Here is a 16,958-nt window from a genome sequence, read left to right as displayed (position 1 = left end):
CACCTAAAGTTAGACGTTCAACTGCAGACTTACGCTAGTATTCTATAATGGCAATTGCTGATATAGAATTCACGCTTAGGGCGCCTAAAAAATCCACATGAAAAACATTTCCAACTAAGCGTATTCTATAAGCTGTGCCTTGATTTAGGCGCAGTATATATAATATGCTTGGTTGATATCACAGCATCTAAAAGTATGCGCATCCATTTACACCAATGAACATGTGGCGTATATCCCTGCATATAAATTTACGCTCACTGGACCATATTCTATAACTATGCACGTAAATTTTGTATTGCTCATGAAACACCCATTTCCCCGCCCATAGCCACACCCCTTTTGAACTGCGTGCATTAGAATTTAGGCGCAGTATGTTACACAAAATGCTTAGGGATTTGTGCGTGTAAATTCTAATTATTGCCAATTAGTGCTCATTATTGCTTGTTAATTGCTATTCTCAACGCTGATTAGCTTGTTAAACCAATTAAGTTACGCGTGTAGTTATAGAATATGCTTGGATTTCAGCATGGAACTCTAGGCACGCTATATAGAATCCAGAAGTTAGTGCACATCATTCAAGTGCCTAACTGTAGGCGACCTTTTGAGAATTACTCCCATGCTGTACAAGTTGAAAACTGGAAATTGTCCTCTGATTGCCATACATGATAAAATCATCCTACCAGCAGGGGCGTAGCTATGTGGGGCCACAGGGGCATGGGCCCCCATAGATTTGGCCCTGCCCCCCCCCCACCGCCAACAGCTTCGACCTCCCCCTCCCGCCTCCAACCCTCCCCCGCAATCGGGTACCTTTGCTGGCGGGGGTCCCCAACCCCCGCCAGCCGAAGTCCTCTGGCGCGGCCGCGTTGCTGATCTGCAAGGGCAGGCTTCTGTTTCTGAGTCTGACGTCCTGCACATACGTGCAGGACGTCAGACTCACAGAAACAGAAGCCTGCTCTTGCAGATGAGCAACTGAGCCGCACTGGATAAGCGGACTTCGGCTGGCGGGGGTTGGGGACCCTCACCAGCAAAGGTACCTGATGGCGGCAGCGGGGAGGAAGAGGGGGTCAAAAGGGTTGGCGCTGGGGGGCGGTCAAAGGTGGTGGTTGCAGCGGGGAGGTCAAAAATGGCAGGGGAGGGGTTACAAAATGGCGGGGGGGGGCTAAAATGTGCCCCCTCACCTTGGGCTCTGGACCCCCCCTCCCACCAAAGTCTGGCTACGCCCCTGTCTACCAGTGCAAACATTGCTCTCACACTAAGACTGCCTCTACAGATGGAAGCACTCCACTTACTTACTTTCTTATACACAGCAGCCATGATGGCTGTCCGGACCCTCATTCCTAGCACAAAGCAGCCCTGGAAGTACTGCTGCAGGCATAGGGACTGAAGCAAAGCAGTGACAAACAGTAAGACGGAATAGATGTAACCTTTCCATACAAACTCCGAATCGTCCTGCGTGAACTGCACCATCAACCTGTAAAATATATCCAAAACACATAACGCTGAACGATTTCTGTTTGTACACTGATGATATCTAATTGTATATTCCATATTCCATTTTAAAAGGGTTATACTTTACCAATAATTTAAAACATTTTAGAGCTATTTTGGAATGGTGTATTAATAATTGCTTATTGATTGTTTTTTAACTGTTTTGAATGTAAATCATGATGTACCATTATAATCCACATATTTAGATCCTGATAAAACAGTTATACTCATATCACTAGATTTATCCAGTTTTGACCTTGTCGATCATGATCTTCTACTACAGAGACTTCAGGACATAGGTATACAAGGAGCAACACTCACCCGGTTCCATTCATACCTTACAGACAGAACTAATGTTGTACTATGGAATGACTCCACATCTTTATCATACTCAAACTCCTGTGGAGTACCCCAGAGCTCAGCTCTGGCACCACTCATGTTTACTATTTTTATAGCACCAATAGTCACCCAAATACAGTCATTAGGCATAACCTCTTTTATCTACATAAGAACATAAGAATAGCCATACTTGGTCAGACCAATGGTCCATCTAGCCCAGTATACTGCTTTCAACAGTGGCCAATCCAGGTCACAAGTACCCAGTTGGTAGCAACATTCCATGCTACCAATCCCAGAGCAAGAAGCAACTTTTCCCATGTCCATCTCAATAACAGACTATGGATTTTCTTCCAGGAACTTCTCCAAGCCTTTTTTAAACCCAGAAACGCTAACCATTATTACCACATCCGCCAGCAACGAGTTCCAGAGCGTAACTATTTTTTGAGTGAAAAAATATTTCCTACTTGTTTTTAAAGTATTTTCATGTAGTTTCGTTGAGTGTCCCCTGCGTTGTACTCAAGATTTTGTAGTCCTCAATCATATTCCCCCCCCCCCTTCAGATGTCTCTTTTCCAAGCTACTACTACTACTACTACTACTACTACTTAGCATTTCTATAGCGCTGCCAGGGTTACGCAGCGCTGTACAAATAAGCTAAAGAGCCCTAACCTCTTTAGCCTTTCCTCATATGGGAGGAGTTCCATCCTCTTTATCATTTTGATTGCGCTTCTTTGAACCTTTTGTAATTCCACTATACTCAAAGTGAGGTCACACCATGGAGCTATACAGAGGCATTATAATATTCTTGGTCTTATTTTGCATCCCTTTCCTAATAATTCCTAGCATCCTGTTTGCTTTTTTGGCTGCCGCCACACACTGGGCAGAAAATTTCAGCGTATTGTCTATGACATCTAGATCTTTTTCTTGAGTGCTGCTGACTCCTAAGGTGGTCCCTAGCATCAGGTAACTGTGATTCAGATTATTCTTCCCAATGTGCCTCACTTTGCATTTGTCCACATTAAATTTCGTCTGCCATTTGGATGCCCAGTCTTCCAGTTTCCTAAGATCATCCTGCAATTTTTCACAATCCACATGTGTTTTGACAGCTTTGAATAGTTTTGTGTCATTTGCAAATTTAATCACCTCACTTGTCATTCTGTTTTTCATATCATTTATAAATATGTTAAATAGCACCGGATCCAGTACAGGTCCCTGAGGCACTCCACTATTCATCCTCCTCCATTGAGAAAAATGACCATTTTAACCCTACTCTCTGTTTACTCTCTGTTTACCTTCTGTTTACCCTCCAATAACCAATTCCTAATCCACAGAAGGACATTGCTTTCTATCCCATGACTTTTTAATTTTCTCAGGAGTCTCTCTGACGATATACAATTACTGGTCACTATAGATTCCATGAAACCACAAGCCATGACCTCAATAAATGAGGAATTGACCACCCTTACTAAGTGATAATGAGGGTGAAACATCTTCCTTTTCAAGAAAGACTAAACATGTTACTGTCCAGGTCAGTGCCCAGTGCTACTGTCCAGTCCAAACACTGACCAGTGTCACTGACCAGTATGACCTCACAGTCAGTTAAACCTCCTCCTCCTTCCCGAGTAGAAAACTTTACCACTAGACTCTCAATTCTTAGGCAAATCTTTTTTTATTGCAATTCTCCCAGTACGCAAAGCAAATCCAATCTACAATTCAGTTGCCTGTAAGTACTATGCCTATTGCAACAAATCACCCCAAAAAGCATCGGTGCCAGGAGGACCTCTACCCCTCCATACAGGAGGTGCTGATGCGCCAGTCTACTAGCAGCCAAGATCTAGCTCCTGCATCGACCAAAGTGGTTCTACAACCTGCGCCTCAGCAAACACCCCAGCTTTTCCTGGTGTTGACCCTCAATAATGAGTGCATCCGAGCCTTGGTCCCTGAGCTGCTGAATGGCTAAGGCATCGGCATTGGGGGTGATTGCGTCCAGAGTGGAGGAGTGGCCTAGTGGTTAGGGTGGTGGACTTTGGTCCTGAGGAACTGAGTTCAATTCCCAGCACAGGCAGCTCCTTGTGACTCTGGGCAAGTCACTTAACCCTCCATTGCCTGCCGCATTGAGCCTGCCATGAGTGGGAAAGCGCGGGGTACAAATGTAAAAAAAAATTATCATAATGCCTCTGTATCACTGGTATAACCACATATCAAGTATTGTCTGTTGTTCTTTGCTGCATCTCAAAATAGATACAGCAGAATCAGAAAAGATACTTAGAAGGGTGATTAAAATGATAAAGTAGGTGAATCGCTAGATGCAATTTTCGATGCGCAGCTGTATTTGCAGCCGTTTTTATGTGCATATTAATCACTACTTGCAGGTCATATACTCATGTGATATAGATCTAGCTTGTTTGCTAGACCTATTGTCCACGCACATGTTTACAGACTCCTGACGCAGGCCCTGTCACCGAAACACAGTCTGTGTCGAGTCAGATTGAAGAACTGTTCATTAAAGATTTCCACTGTTCTTCTTGGTTTCTTGCTTTGTACGGAGTATGGACTCTTGTTTGTGTTTTCTCTGTTGATTTTATTAAATAGACACCTTTCTGAACTTCACATGTGGAGGGGCATTTTTGAAAGGACGCCCAAGTTAGAATACAGATATCCAACTCATAACATCCAAAACGGACATCCATCTCACATATATTTTCCAACAGGAAATTTGTCAGGGTTTCCTGTTTGAAAATATATGAGATGGACGTCCGTGTGCTGAGGAAATCCAGCAAGAACAGATATTTTAGAAACTGGAACGTCCAACATATGAACAGCAAAAAAGCAGGGTCAAGGACGTCTGTCTGGCAGTATTCTTAGAAAAATGGCCACACAGACTTCCCTGCAGAGGGGCAGCCTAGTGGTTAATGCAGTGGACTGTCAGCACTCAGCATTGCAAGGGGAACAGGATGTAGGGCAGCGCTCCGGTCAGGAAAGAGGGGACTCTTTCCTGCCCCGAAGAGGTCACTGGACCACCAGGGCAGTAGAGTAAGTAAGGGGAGGGGAGGCTAGGATAGGACACCATTAGGCCTGCCCGCCAGCCTGCCTGTTTGTCCGGAAATCCGGACAAACAGGCAGGCTGACAAAACCTGCCCGGTTGCCTGGCCATGTCCTCAAAAAGAGGACATGTCCAGGTAAAACAGGACATATGGGGGCTCATTTTCAGAGCACTTAGACTTACAAAGTTAAAGTTCCATAGGTTACTATGGAACTTTGTAAGTCTACGTGCTTTGAAAATACGCCTGATGGTAACCCTAACTATAACTGAATGTATACCAGTGGCGTAGCTACGTGGGGCCTGAGGGGGCCGGGGCCCCCGCAGATTCACCCCCGGACCCCCCTCCCGGCGAACCCGCCCCCGCCGCCGCCTACCTTTACTTTTGCTGGCGGGGGATCCCACTCCCCGCCAGCCAACGTCTTCTCAGTCCTGCCTGCTCTTCAATTTGTTTGCTGACGTCCTGAACGTGCAGGACGTCAGACTCAGAGAACAGTTCTGTTCTCTGAGTCTGACGTCCTGCACGTACAACGTGCAAGACGTCAGCAAACAAATTGAAGAGCAGGCAGGACTGAGAAGACATCGGCTGGCGGGGAGTGGGATCCCCCGCCAGCAAAAGTAAAGGTAGGCTGCAGCGGCGGCGGGTTCGCAGCGGGAGGGGGGCGGCGGCAATGTCGGCGGTGGGGGGGCGGCGCCGGGGGGAGGGCTAAAATGTGCCCCCTCCCCCCGGGCTCCTGCCCCCTCCCCCACGGAAGGCTGGCTACGCCCCTGATGTATACCACTTCAATATCTTATATATTTAGCTACAGTAGGCATTTTTCTGTTTCTGGAGGATTCAAAATAATTAAAAAAAAGAGTTAAAGTTGGCTTTAAGTCCACTGCACAACTAGGCTACTAATCCTCAGACTTGCTTTCTGCTTTGCTAAGAATACCTATAAAATCTGAAGCTGTCATAGAGCCTGGTATCTCCTTTCAGTTTCACTTTCGGGGAGAGGGAGGGGGACAGTAGCCACTAGGGAATTAAGGAGGTGTCATGCCTTAATCCTTCTAGTGGTCAGCTGCTCAATCAGAGGACCTTTTTGTACCCTGGACGTGACTGAAACTGGTCTCACTTAGGATGTCCCTCTTTTTAGGCTTGGACAGTTCTTCCCATTCAGTAATCATTGTTGGGCATCCAGATTTTGGGCCCTCCCTAGTCCTGCCCCAAACATGCCCATTTGCTATTTAGATGTACTACTGTGTTGGATGTCCCTTTTCTACCTTTGCAAAATTGGGATTTGGATGTTTCAAGCACATAGACATTAATTTGGGTGTTTTGAGATGTCCGTATACTTCAAATATAAGCTTCATAGGCTCCCTGTTGTATAGTCAGGTCCTTAAAGAGGAAATGGAACAAAGGACACACATATATAATATATATCTGATATTATCCCCACTATTCCGTTGAAATAACAGATGGGTTCTAGGCTATCCAGACACCAATTTAACAGATCACCACAAGTAAATGAGAACACTTCCCAGGAAGCTAAGAGGACCAGGAGGAAGCGTCTTCATGCTGCATTCACATTCACAGTGCATTCTAGCTGTGACACTCACTTCAGCAGCTGGGGGCTCACAAAGACCAGCAAGTCATGCACAAGTTTGAAAACGGCTGTTTTCAGCAGTGACGCAGAAAATGTTTTCATCAGGACTTTCACGAGCCAGTACTTGGTGAAATCTTCTTTAGACTTGTCAGGAGTCTCTTTCTTCTTGTTCTTCTTTTTCTCTTCTTTTTCTTCCTACAATCCAAATGTAAAACAGATAGTGAATGCTATACAATTTTCAGCCAGTCTAATGGAACTAATAAGAATTTCTACACATTGATCCCCATGTCTTAAGGACTTAAAGGACTCTACTGAAGTAGGCTAAGGTTTTGCACCAAACCCACATTTAATTGCAAAAACAAGGCATATTAGGGTGCAAAACTGTTGAGGGCATTCCCAACATTTTTGGGAAGACTGCCATGCAGTTATTTAGAGCAAAGTTTGCTACTGAAGGTTAATAGCTCAGCAAATAACATGAACTATAATTAGGTAACAATCTCTGTATTATGTTCTTGCCCATTCCATGCCAAAAGATAACTAATTCCATGTTGGCTGCTTGTTGCAGAGATCAGCGCATGCTAGAGTTAACCCACCTAATAAAAAGGGGCCAAAGTGTATCATGAACAGGTTACGTATATTATTATCAATTTGAATCTGGCACCCATTTTATCTACATCAAAAACATGAAGACATGTTTTTGCCAATTTACTCTAGTATTTTGTAATGGAAATTGCATGTGAATTGCCAATATAGAACTGGTGGTTCCCAGTAATAGAATTGCCCCCCAATTTTAGATGAGAAATATGATAATCATTTGAAATTGTATTTATTTCCTAGAGGAAGTGCTGGCTGATGTTTTTACATTTTTGTTTTTGTTGTTTTATGAGTTTTGTATTTTGAATTTACTGTTTTATATTTGTAAACCATCTTGAATGGCTTTTGCCAAGAGGAGGGTATATAAAGTTTTTTTTTAATAAATAAATTGCATCAATGTCATTGAAGGGCTCCAGCCTAAGGGCAGTATAGTTATATCACATTGTAGTGTGCGTGTTACACAATAACTACAAGCTAGGCATGTGGTTTTAAAAGGCTGTGTGCACATCTCTGCTGGCACTGTAGGGGTATTTACCATCACTAGGACATCCTGACTCAGAGACTTGCTCAGCCCATTGACTTCATCTCCATGTTGCCTTTGAGAATGCTGCTTTCGACGCCTTTTCTCCAGCTCCCTTCTGGCCTTTTTCACTGATTCCTGCATGTTCTTCTCAAAGAGTCTATATATTGTCTGAGTTTTGTCATCTTCATTTAAATCCCAGAGATGATCTATCTCCAGAGGTTTATTATAACCTTTGATGACAATGCTGTGAAAGAGGGAAAGCTCCAGATTAGGTCCTGAAAGATTCCGCAGTGAGGTATGCTTGCAAAGGCAGGAGCTGAATTTTGATCTGGTGAGATGCAGAATGTGTATTGTATCTTGTACACTTTCATTCATTAAAGAAGATTCTGGAAGGAGGTTATTATTTATTCAGGGATATCTATTCTGCATCACCAGGCTTCATACATAAATAGAAATACAGCTGATAACATCACAATACAGAGCAAAGTGTAGGAGGTGTCATAGCATAGCGAAAGGTAGAAGTTTTCTATCTTCTTTAAAATGTTTCAGCAAAACTTCAGAGCACCTAAGCACTCTTTAAATAAGCAATTAATGGTACTGCCTAAAGGCAGAAATAGAGCAGATGACTTGAATCCCTCAGGCTGCAACACAAGAACTCTGACCTGCTATGCTTCTCTGATTGAGAACAAAGGTCTGGTAAACATTGCTAACACCCAACATTTTAGGTACACAGGCTCCTGACACTGCAGCTCTAGGCCAGGGCTGGTGTTAGACCATGGTGACAAGGCAGATACTAAAGAGCAGGTCCAGCCAGTGTTAGACACCCTGAAGCTCTGCTTCAGTGATGTCACTCTGCTTCATTAAGGGGGTTCCCAGCAGACATGAATGGGCCCCAGAGGCCTGTAATGAGCTTGGGTTCATGGCGATTTATCTGTAGTACGAAATCTAACATGAATTATGAGTCTACAGAGCTCAGTGTCATTCACTATTGATTTCACAAATTGAATCATAATCTCCACAATTCAAAGGAAACTGCAAAATATCACTTTTTACCCACTACCTTTACTCCCTGCCCCTCATGTTGGTTTTAGTAACGGTCTTTTACTACGGATTAGCACATTATCTACAGCAGGGCCCATAGGAATAAAATAGGTCCTGAGACAGATAACGTGCTAATCTTTAGTAAAAGACCCACCAGGGCTATGAAACAAGGGGCCTCCCATTCCACAGACATAGTACCTGTTGAACCAGTGGAAAGTGATTCTGCTCAGGAAGGATGCTGTTTTCTCTGGGTTCTAAATAACAAAAGAAAAGTCATTAGCAGGAGTGAACAAGCAAACACCAGGGCTTCTGATAAAAATATCAAATTCGTTTTGACACCATGGAATAGGCCTTTGCATCCCGTCCATACCAAGGAGGGGCCCTTTTACCAAAGGGGTGCCGGCGCCATTTCTGGCAATACAGAAAATCAGGTCTGATTTTCTAGCACTGGGGTTACCCAGCAGTAATCGGGCAGTGCCGCGTGCTGCCGGGTTACCACTGGGTTAGCGGGGGGCGTCCTTACCGCCACTTCAATGGGTTGCTGTAAGTACTTCCCCTGAAATGGCCGCACGGCAAGCGCCAATCTGCTGCACGACCACTTCTTTTTTCCACCTTTTTACCCGCTGTGGAAAAAGGGGACTCTGTGCATGGCAAAAACTCAAGCTGTCACCAGCGCAGGGCCCCTTTTACTGCAGCTTAGCAAAAAGGGCCCTATGGTTGGGTTCCTGGTACTGTTGTCGTAATTGTGGATTCTGTTTCTCTACCTCTGTGTATGTCAACCATTTAATACTGTCAGAGGAACAGTTAGCTATCAAAATTAACAAAAGAAGCTAAAATACTAAAATAAAAATAAATAAAGCTTACTGCCCAACTTCTCTTTGCGAAGGTTACAAACATGACAAAATACTGCAGCACCTCTTATTCGTCAAGTGTTGAGGTTTGACAATGCTTTGCCCTTGTTGGCAAAATTGCATTGATTGCCAGTAGAGGCCAGGGTAATATTTAAAATTTGTATAACTCTATTTTTGATCTTGCATGGTCAAGCCCCTGAATATATGTTAAACATAATTAATATTTTAGCAAAAACGTCTGATGCATCTTCTAAACATTTTTAAATGTTGCAGTATTCTAGCAGTACAAAAATGAAGTACAAGAGGCTATTCTCTACATTGTATATTTTTAGTTGTAAATAACTGGAATGCTTTACCTTCGACTTTAAGATGCATATCGGATTATAAAAAAATTTCAAAAGGTTTTGAAAGTTTTCCAGTTGCAGAAATTTGTATAAACTAAATGGATCTGTTTGGAATATTATATTTAATTGTTGTTCTATTCCTGAGAACACTCAGCTGTTTCTTATTTGAACTGCTTTGCTCTGTGATATTGGCGGTTGATAGATATGATATGTAATGTAAATTTTCCCTTAGACGTTTTGCTTAAAATTTCAGTCAGCTGCCCACTTTCCTCCAGACTCTTTCTGGGCTCTCTGACACTTTCCGTCACTTAGAGTTCATAGTCAGATCAGATTCAATAATACAGTTCTTCTCCTGTGGAGATCTGGATTTTCTTTTTGTATGTTGGTCAATGTTTTATAAGGTCAAAACTACAGACTTCCACTGTTAGTATAACTGGATATGTGAACGCAATAGATTGGGATCTACACAATCAAGGTTAACACATACATTAGAATTGTTTCAAAAATGTTAAAAACAGTAGGCTAGACTATTTCCTCAAATTATTACTTTAAAAGGAGTGAAGCCTGTGAAAACTGGGATTACTTTAATCAGTGGGATTTGAATTAGAGACTTAAGTATATGTATTGTTAAATAACTTCTGGTTTTTGAAAGAGAAAGAATGTAATCAGATGTATTATTTCTAACTAATATTAGACAATAAGTATGTTTTTCAATGAAATGATTTGACTATACACTGTATTGGCCTTGAAGAAGCCAACCAGATGATCAATGTGGAATAATGAACTATACGAGTAATATCTGGGGATAATCAGGTTAATACCACGTTTTTTTCCCGGTTTACTGTTTAATTGATCTCCTTATCTTGTTTCACTCTCCCTATTTAGTGGTCTAGGGAAGAGAATAGAATTACCTGACTGAAATAATTCCTACATATTATTTTCTTTGTATTTCCAGCAAGTTGTTTTATCGCTTGTAAAAATTTAAATGGTTATAAATAAAAAAATTAAAATAAAAATTAAAAAATTAAAAAACAACAGTAGGCTAGACAGTTAGGCCTTAACATTCAAATTCACATAGCCCTACTAGCACATTGATGTGTACGTGTCTATGGCTATCTAATCTAATCTTAACATTTAGCATATTAGAATATTAAGAAAATGCACTTATCTTTGGACATAGTAGCAAGAGTTTGTCATGCTGATACAAGTTTGTCTGCTTTCTCCATTGTTGGGATTCGGCTATGGAACGCCCTCCCCGGACAACTTCGTTTGTGCAACAATATGATTCAGTTCAAGAAATTGCTAAAAACACAGTTGTTTGTGGAAGCTTTTATGTAGGAGCAATCTGTGCTTAATCTATTAATGAAGAGTAGTATGTGTAGTTTATAGCTTGTTTGTGATATGTGGAATGTGATTGTTTTTTAAGCTTTGTTTTTATTGTGTATGTTATTTTTGTAAACCGCCTAGGTTATAGGCGATATATAAATGTTTAAAATAAATAAATAAAATACATATACATTTTTAAATAACTAACCCGCTTAATCCCAAAAAAGTGGCATATAAAACAATTAAATATATAGAATAATACAATAAGTAGCGGCATTGACCAACGTATAACATACGGTACATAAAATTAACCAATCATTAGTCAGATATTTACCAAACAAACAAGTTTTTTTTAACATTTGCAAAATGAAAACTAAGAAGAATGTTGTGTTATAGCTAATGGTAAATTATTGCAGAAAAAGACAACTTGATATGAAAAAGATCCCTCTTACAATTTCTCAAAGCAAACTCCTTTAAATGAAGGGAAAGGGAATGGGACTTCATATACCACCTTTCTGTGGTTTTTGCAACTACATTCAAAGTGGTTTATGTGGTATATACAGGTACTTATTTGTACCTGGGGCAATGGAGGGTTAAGTGACTTGCCCAGAGTCACAAGGAGCTCAAGTGGGAATTGAATCCAGTTCACCAGGATCAAAGTCTGCTACACTAATCACTAGGCTACCTAACTCTAGTAGGTCCATTGTTTGATTAGTTCTTGACCTAGATGAATTTGTTTTATTACATTTGTACCCCGCGCTTTCCCACTCATGGCAGGCTCAATGTGGCTTAGGTGGGGCAATGGAGGGTTAAGTGACTTGCCCAGAGTCACAAGGAGCTGCATGTGCCTGAAGCGGGAATCGAACTCAGTTCCTCAGGACCAAAGTCCACCACCCTAACCACTAGGCCACTCCTCCACTATGTTGAGTGATGAGAAAAGACATGAATACGAGCTATGTGGAGCATGGATGTCTTTCAGGGGAGGAGGGGGAGGTGTGTTCCTTACTATGAAGGAAGGGTTTTATATTCTTGAGGAGATGAGAAAAGAGGCAATTACTTATCAGTGGGGTTCAGTGGAAGAAGAAATCTCCCATTAAAGGGTTGGCTAACATGAGGTATGTCAGGCCATGTGAATGTTAAAATTTTGTGTTCTTATCCACATTCGTACTGAGGCCAAATATCAAAGGCAAACTTTACTGTGCACTCAAAACTATTTTGCATAGCATGTGAAGTCCCATTTCAGTGTGCCCATAACAGAATCAAATAGCTTTGCTGTGAGTATTTCTGTGTGAGGGAGTGAATCGAGCAAACACAGTTCCCCTTAAAAGCACTCCCTCACCTGGTCACATTAAAGGAATGTTGGTGGCTAGACTGCTGAGCCTGGAGGGTGGAGTCCAGCTTGAAGCAGTGAAAATCCCAGTGCAAGAACAGAACAGGGAGAAAGGGTCCTCCAAGAGTTTCCAAGCCAGGACTGCAGAACAGGAGGAAGGAGTCCTCCAGGAGAGTTCCTAGCCTGTGGCTTCAGTGTTTGAAGATGGGCCAAAGTGGGAAGACAATAGTGTACAAGTAAGAGTACTGAAGTTGAGTCTGCTAATTGTTGGTTACTGTGGGTGTTAACAAGTGTGAATGTATTGAAGCTGAACCTTCGGAGAACCTGAGAGAGTAAAGTTCCTTTTGTGTAAGATGAGTTTCATTTGAATTCCTCCGATGTTTGTTGCCAGATCTGTGACAATAACAGACCTTTGGTACCTTTTTGGCTCATAAAAGACTTTTGCTTTGACTGACCCTGTCTGCTGACTGTATCTGTGAAGGCTCCATGCCTGGCCACCTCCCACACTATCACATACTGCATAAACCTCAGATAACATCACTTGTGTCTATGGATGACTGCTGGTGTAACAATGAAAGGGACACTGGCTGAGAGGAGCTGTCATTCCATACGAATATTTTTTTTTAAACTCTGAAGAAAATTCAAGAAAACCAACAGGGATTCATCACTGTCTTATTCCTCCTTTCAGGGTGTCTGGATTTAGGCACCCTACTTCAAGTTATTGACACAATCATTCCATGAGTAGCTGGGGAAGCAGAAAGTGGCTGCCTCTGCCAGCTTTACCTTCTTTGCTGCTTCTTTTCCTTCCAAAGGTATATCGGAAAAGGCTGAGAGGATCCACGCGATGATCTGAAGGCCATAGGAAATGAAGAAAAGGCAGAAACGAGGGAGATCAGGAATTGGATCCTAAAAATAGAAAAAAAGACGAGCAAGTCATTGATCTACTCTTCTAGCCCATGTGATCTCCTGTACCATTACAATCTACTGTTAGAAGTCTAGGAGTAATGTTAGACTCCTCACTATGGGGCCTTTTTATGAAGGTGTGGTAGGGTAACCACTCCCAGGTGCCCGGTGGTATTTCTGATTTTGGGGTGCACCGTTTCCTGCAGTAGAAAATAATTTTTTATTTTATACTGGGGGGGGGGGGGGCGCGTTCCTGACGGTAATCATCAGCATCGCCACATTGGCGCACACTTCCATAACTGCTGGGTTAGCACATGAGCCTTTAAGGGCTCACACAGTAAATGACCAGCTGCTAATTTTGAACTTAGCGCCTGGCCATTATTGCCGTAAGTGGAAAATTGGCTTTTTTGCAGCTACGCTAAGAGGTGGCCAGAGCATGCAGGAAAACCACAAGCTACAGCTGCCACTGGCCACCTTTTAGCGTGCCTTCGTAAAAGGGCTCCTAATTTCTGATTCAAATATTCAACATGTTTTTTTCTGGATCCTTTGCTAGACTGTGCTTCACTCACCAGGTTTATTCCTATTTTTCTACTGGTACATGTTTTAGCTTTTTCTTTCTGGACTTTTGTAATATTCTGTACCTAGGATTAACACAGAAGGCATTATCTAAATTACAACTGATTCAGAATACTGCAGCCAGACTTGTTTTAAATAAATCCAAATATTACTACTACTATAATACTATAAATCATTTCTATAGCGCTACCAGTCGTACGCAGCGCTTTACAATACATGATAGAAATGCTCCTCTTTTGAAAATCACTTCACTGGTTACCTATTAAGACTTGAATTAAATTTAAAATGCTATGCTGTGTATTGTTTTTTAAATTTTAAATCTTTGGAATTCTCTTCTGGTTGAAATAAGATTGGAATCAAACTATCTGAACTTTTGTAAACATCTGAAAACGGGAGTCACGTGATGCTGTAGAGAGAGCAAGACGTGCCTGCTCTGCTCTCCGAGGCCCCGCAGCCACCCGGCATCTGAAAACTTAAAATTTGATTTCAGACGAAATTCTAGCATACAGACCAAGGGACTTGAAACACAAATGGACAAATTTGTAGAAACCCCCGCGAAAAAGATGGTGGGGAAAACCGCCAAAAAAGAGAAAGAAAAACTAAAGGGCGCCGAACAGGCCATAGAGCAGCGCCCAGAACCGCTGGAACAGAAGTTCTCTCCAGAACAGTTAATACAACTCACAGAGGTTATGGAGAAAACGCTGGAGACAAAGCTGGTAACGCTCGCCACAAAGTTCGCTAGCTTTGAATCCTTATTGACGGAAACTACGCAGCGTACCGGTGAGCTGGAGCACAGGGTATCGGAGCTGGAGGACTCTGTTTTGCCGATACCGCAGCAACTGAAAAAGCACACAGAAAAGTTGCAGGAGGTCGCCGCCAAATTAGACGACCTTGAGAATAGATCGAGACGGGCAAACCTGAGGCTAGTGGGGTTCCCGGAGTCGGTGGGAGACTCGGTGCTGGAAACGGTGGTGGCACGATGGTTGAAAGAGGAATTTGCAACCTCGGACCATGCAGGGCCCTTGTGCATAGAGAGAATACACCGCGTGGGCAGGAAACAAGATGGCCGCTCATCTCCCCGAGTAGTGATCTTGAAACTGCATAATTATATCCATAAAACGGAGATACTACGAGGATACCGCCTGAAAAGAAATGACACTAAATTCGAAGGGCATTTGATCCGCATTTTTCAGGATTATTCAGCATCGCTGCAAGAGAGAAGGAAACAATTCACCCCAATCTGTCGTCGCCTACATGAGGCAAAGGGGAACTTTATGCTAATATACCCTGCTACGTTGAAAATTAAACATGAAGGAAGGTGGCAGGCGTTTGAAACAGCGGCCGCCGCAATGGAAATGGTGAAAATACTGGAAACAAATAATGGACAGATGTCTGCAAGCCCAGATAGAAGTGGAGACTGAAACTACACTGAGGAAGAGATTGGATTTCAAATGGTGAATGTTATGGCTATAAAACTGGGGAACTCTAAGAGGTTTATAAAAAGTTTGGAAATATGTTATGTGGACTGTATAGCACTGTAAGTGGGGGCTGGGGGGCCTCGTGCATCAATAGTGATTCCGACCCATTATGGGGAATAGTAAACTAAGAGGGGAAAATAGGGGAGAGTTAGGAAGGGTCAACAAGGGAGGAAGGGGGGGAGGGGGGAGGGGGTTAGCTAGGAGATGGTCACGGGGGAAGGGGGGGCAGGAAATACAATTTAATAGTAGAAGGGAGCAAATGGGAAGCAAGAATAGAAGAAGCCACTGGGAGGGGCTGGGCTCCCGGGTGGTACACCACAGAGTACCGACGCTATATATCAGAGAGTCCTTATATGACGAGTAATATCACAAAACGTATAATCTCATGGAACGTTTCAGGTATCTCGTCCCCTGTAAAGCGTACAAAAATATTAACACAATTAAAAAGACATAAAGTGGACATAGCGTGTCTACAGGAGACCAAATTGTCAGACGCAGAACATGAGAAACTAACCAGACAATGGGTTGGGGAATGTTATTATTCCTCAGCTGGAAATGGCCGTAGAGGAGTAGCAATTCTAATTAGAAGGGGTCTCCATTGTAAGGCTAAGTTGATCCATAAAGATAAAGAGGGACGGATATTACTGCTACATGTTGTATTGCACGGACTCCCCTTTTATATATGCTCAATATATGGCCCCAATGACTCAAACACAAGGTTTTTCCAAGACTTGATCGCATTGGGATACCGTTATGCAGATGCCCCCTGGGTGTGGGGTGGAGATTTCAATGAGGTGATGGACCCTGGGAAAGATAGGTCAAATATCAGGAACAGCGAAATAGGGGGTGCGGGACCACGCCAGGTCCTGTCACAAATGAGCAGAGCTCTTAACCTCATAGATGTTTGGAGGACCTTGAACCCTACAGTTAGGGATTTTACCCACCTATCTAAAGCACACAAAACCTGGTCTAGAATCGATTATATATTGATAACCCAATCTTGGTTCTTTAAGGTTAGGGGAGCAGACATTGGGCCCTTAGTAGTATCGGACCACTGTATGGTCTGGGTCGACTTGGAGTTCAATTTGATGGGAGCCATAGGAGCTAGATGGAGGTTCCCTGCACACTTGTATGGTGACGACCAATTTAGGGCTCACCTGATAAATCTATGGGAGCAATACCTGAGTGACAATGAAAGTTCATGCACTTCACCCATTTTGCTGTGGGAGGCTTCTAAAGCAGTCCTTAGAGGGGGTGTCATTGCGTATGTGTGCACGCAGGCAAAAAAGAAAGCGGGAACCATATTAAGGCTGGAAAAAGAATATAAAAAATTGAAACAAATTAGTATCCGGCAGCCAACTCTGCAAAATCAAGGTAACCTAGCGGCCACATTAGCGGCCTTGAACACGGCAATACATGAACAAACAAAAAAACAGTTAATGTATGGGAAACTAAATTTCCAGAGATATGGAAATAAAGCTGGCCGGCTCTTAGCAAACATTGTGAGATACAGGGGGACCAGACCCTTAATTACAGAAGTGCT

The 16,958-nt window shown here is 42.7% G+C and overlaps 2 protein-coding genes across 2 annotated transcripts in view; both read right to left on the bottom strand.

Annotated features, from left to right (window-relative positions):
- The window catches only part of ALDH18A1 (aldehyde dehydrogenase 18 family member A1), a 948,333-nt gene that overhangs the window by 818,785 nt on the left and 112,590 nt on the right, over window positions 1-16,958 (bottom strand). The gene's annotated exons all lie outside the window — the stretch shown is intronic.
- Window positions 1-16,958, bottom strand: part of ABCC2 (ATP binding cassette subfamily C member 2) — a 143,184-nt gene that overhangs the window by 89,098 nt on the left and 37,128 nt on the right. Inside the window, exons 5-9 of the mRNA XM_030202930.1 lie at window positions 13,242-13,364; window positions 8,806-8,861; window positions 7,579-7,810; window positions 6,463-6,644; window positions 1,294-1,471 (exon numbers count right to left, since the gene is read on the bottom strand). Of these exons, the coding sequence (XP_030058790.1) occupies window positions 1,294-1,471; window positions 6,463-6,644; window positions 7,579-7,810; window positions 8,806-8,861; window positions 13,242-13,364 (771 nt within the window). The remainder of the gene's footprint in view (window positions 1-1,293; window positions 1,472-6,462; window positions 6,645-7,578; window positions 7,811-8,805; window positions 8,862-13,241; window positions 13,365-16,958) is intronic.

This window comes from Microcaecilia unicolor, chromosome 5, assembly GCF_901765095.1.
Source record: "Microcaecilia unicolor chromosome 5, aMicUni1.1, whole genome shotgun sequence".
Taxonomy (NCBI): Eukaryota; Metazoa; Chordata; class Amphibia; order Gymnophiona; family Siphonopidae; genus Microcaecilia; species Microcaecilia unicolor.
Note: the sequence above shows the minus strand (reverse complement) of the source record. Positions and strands in the feature narration are given on the sequence as shown.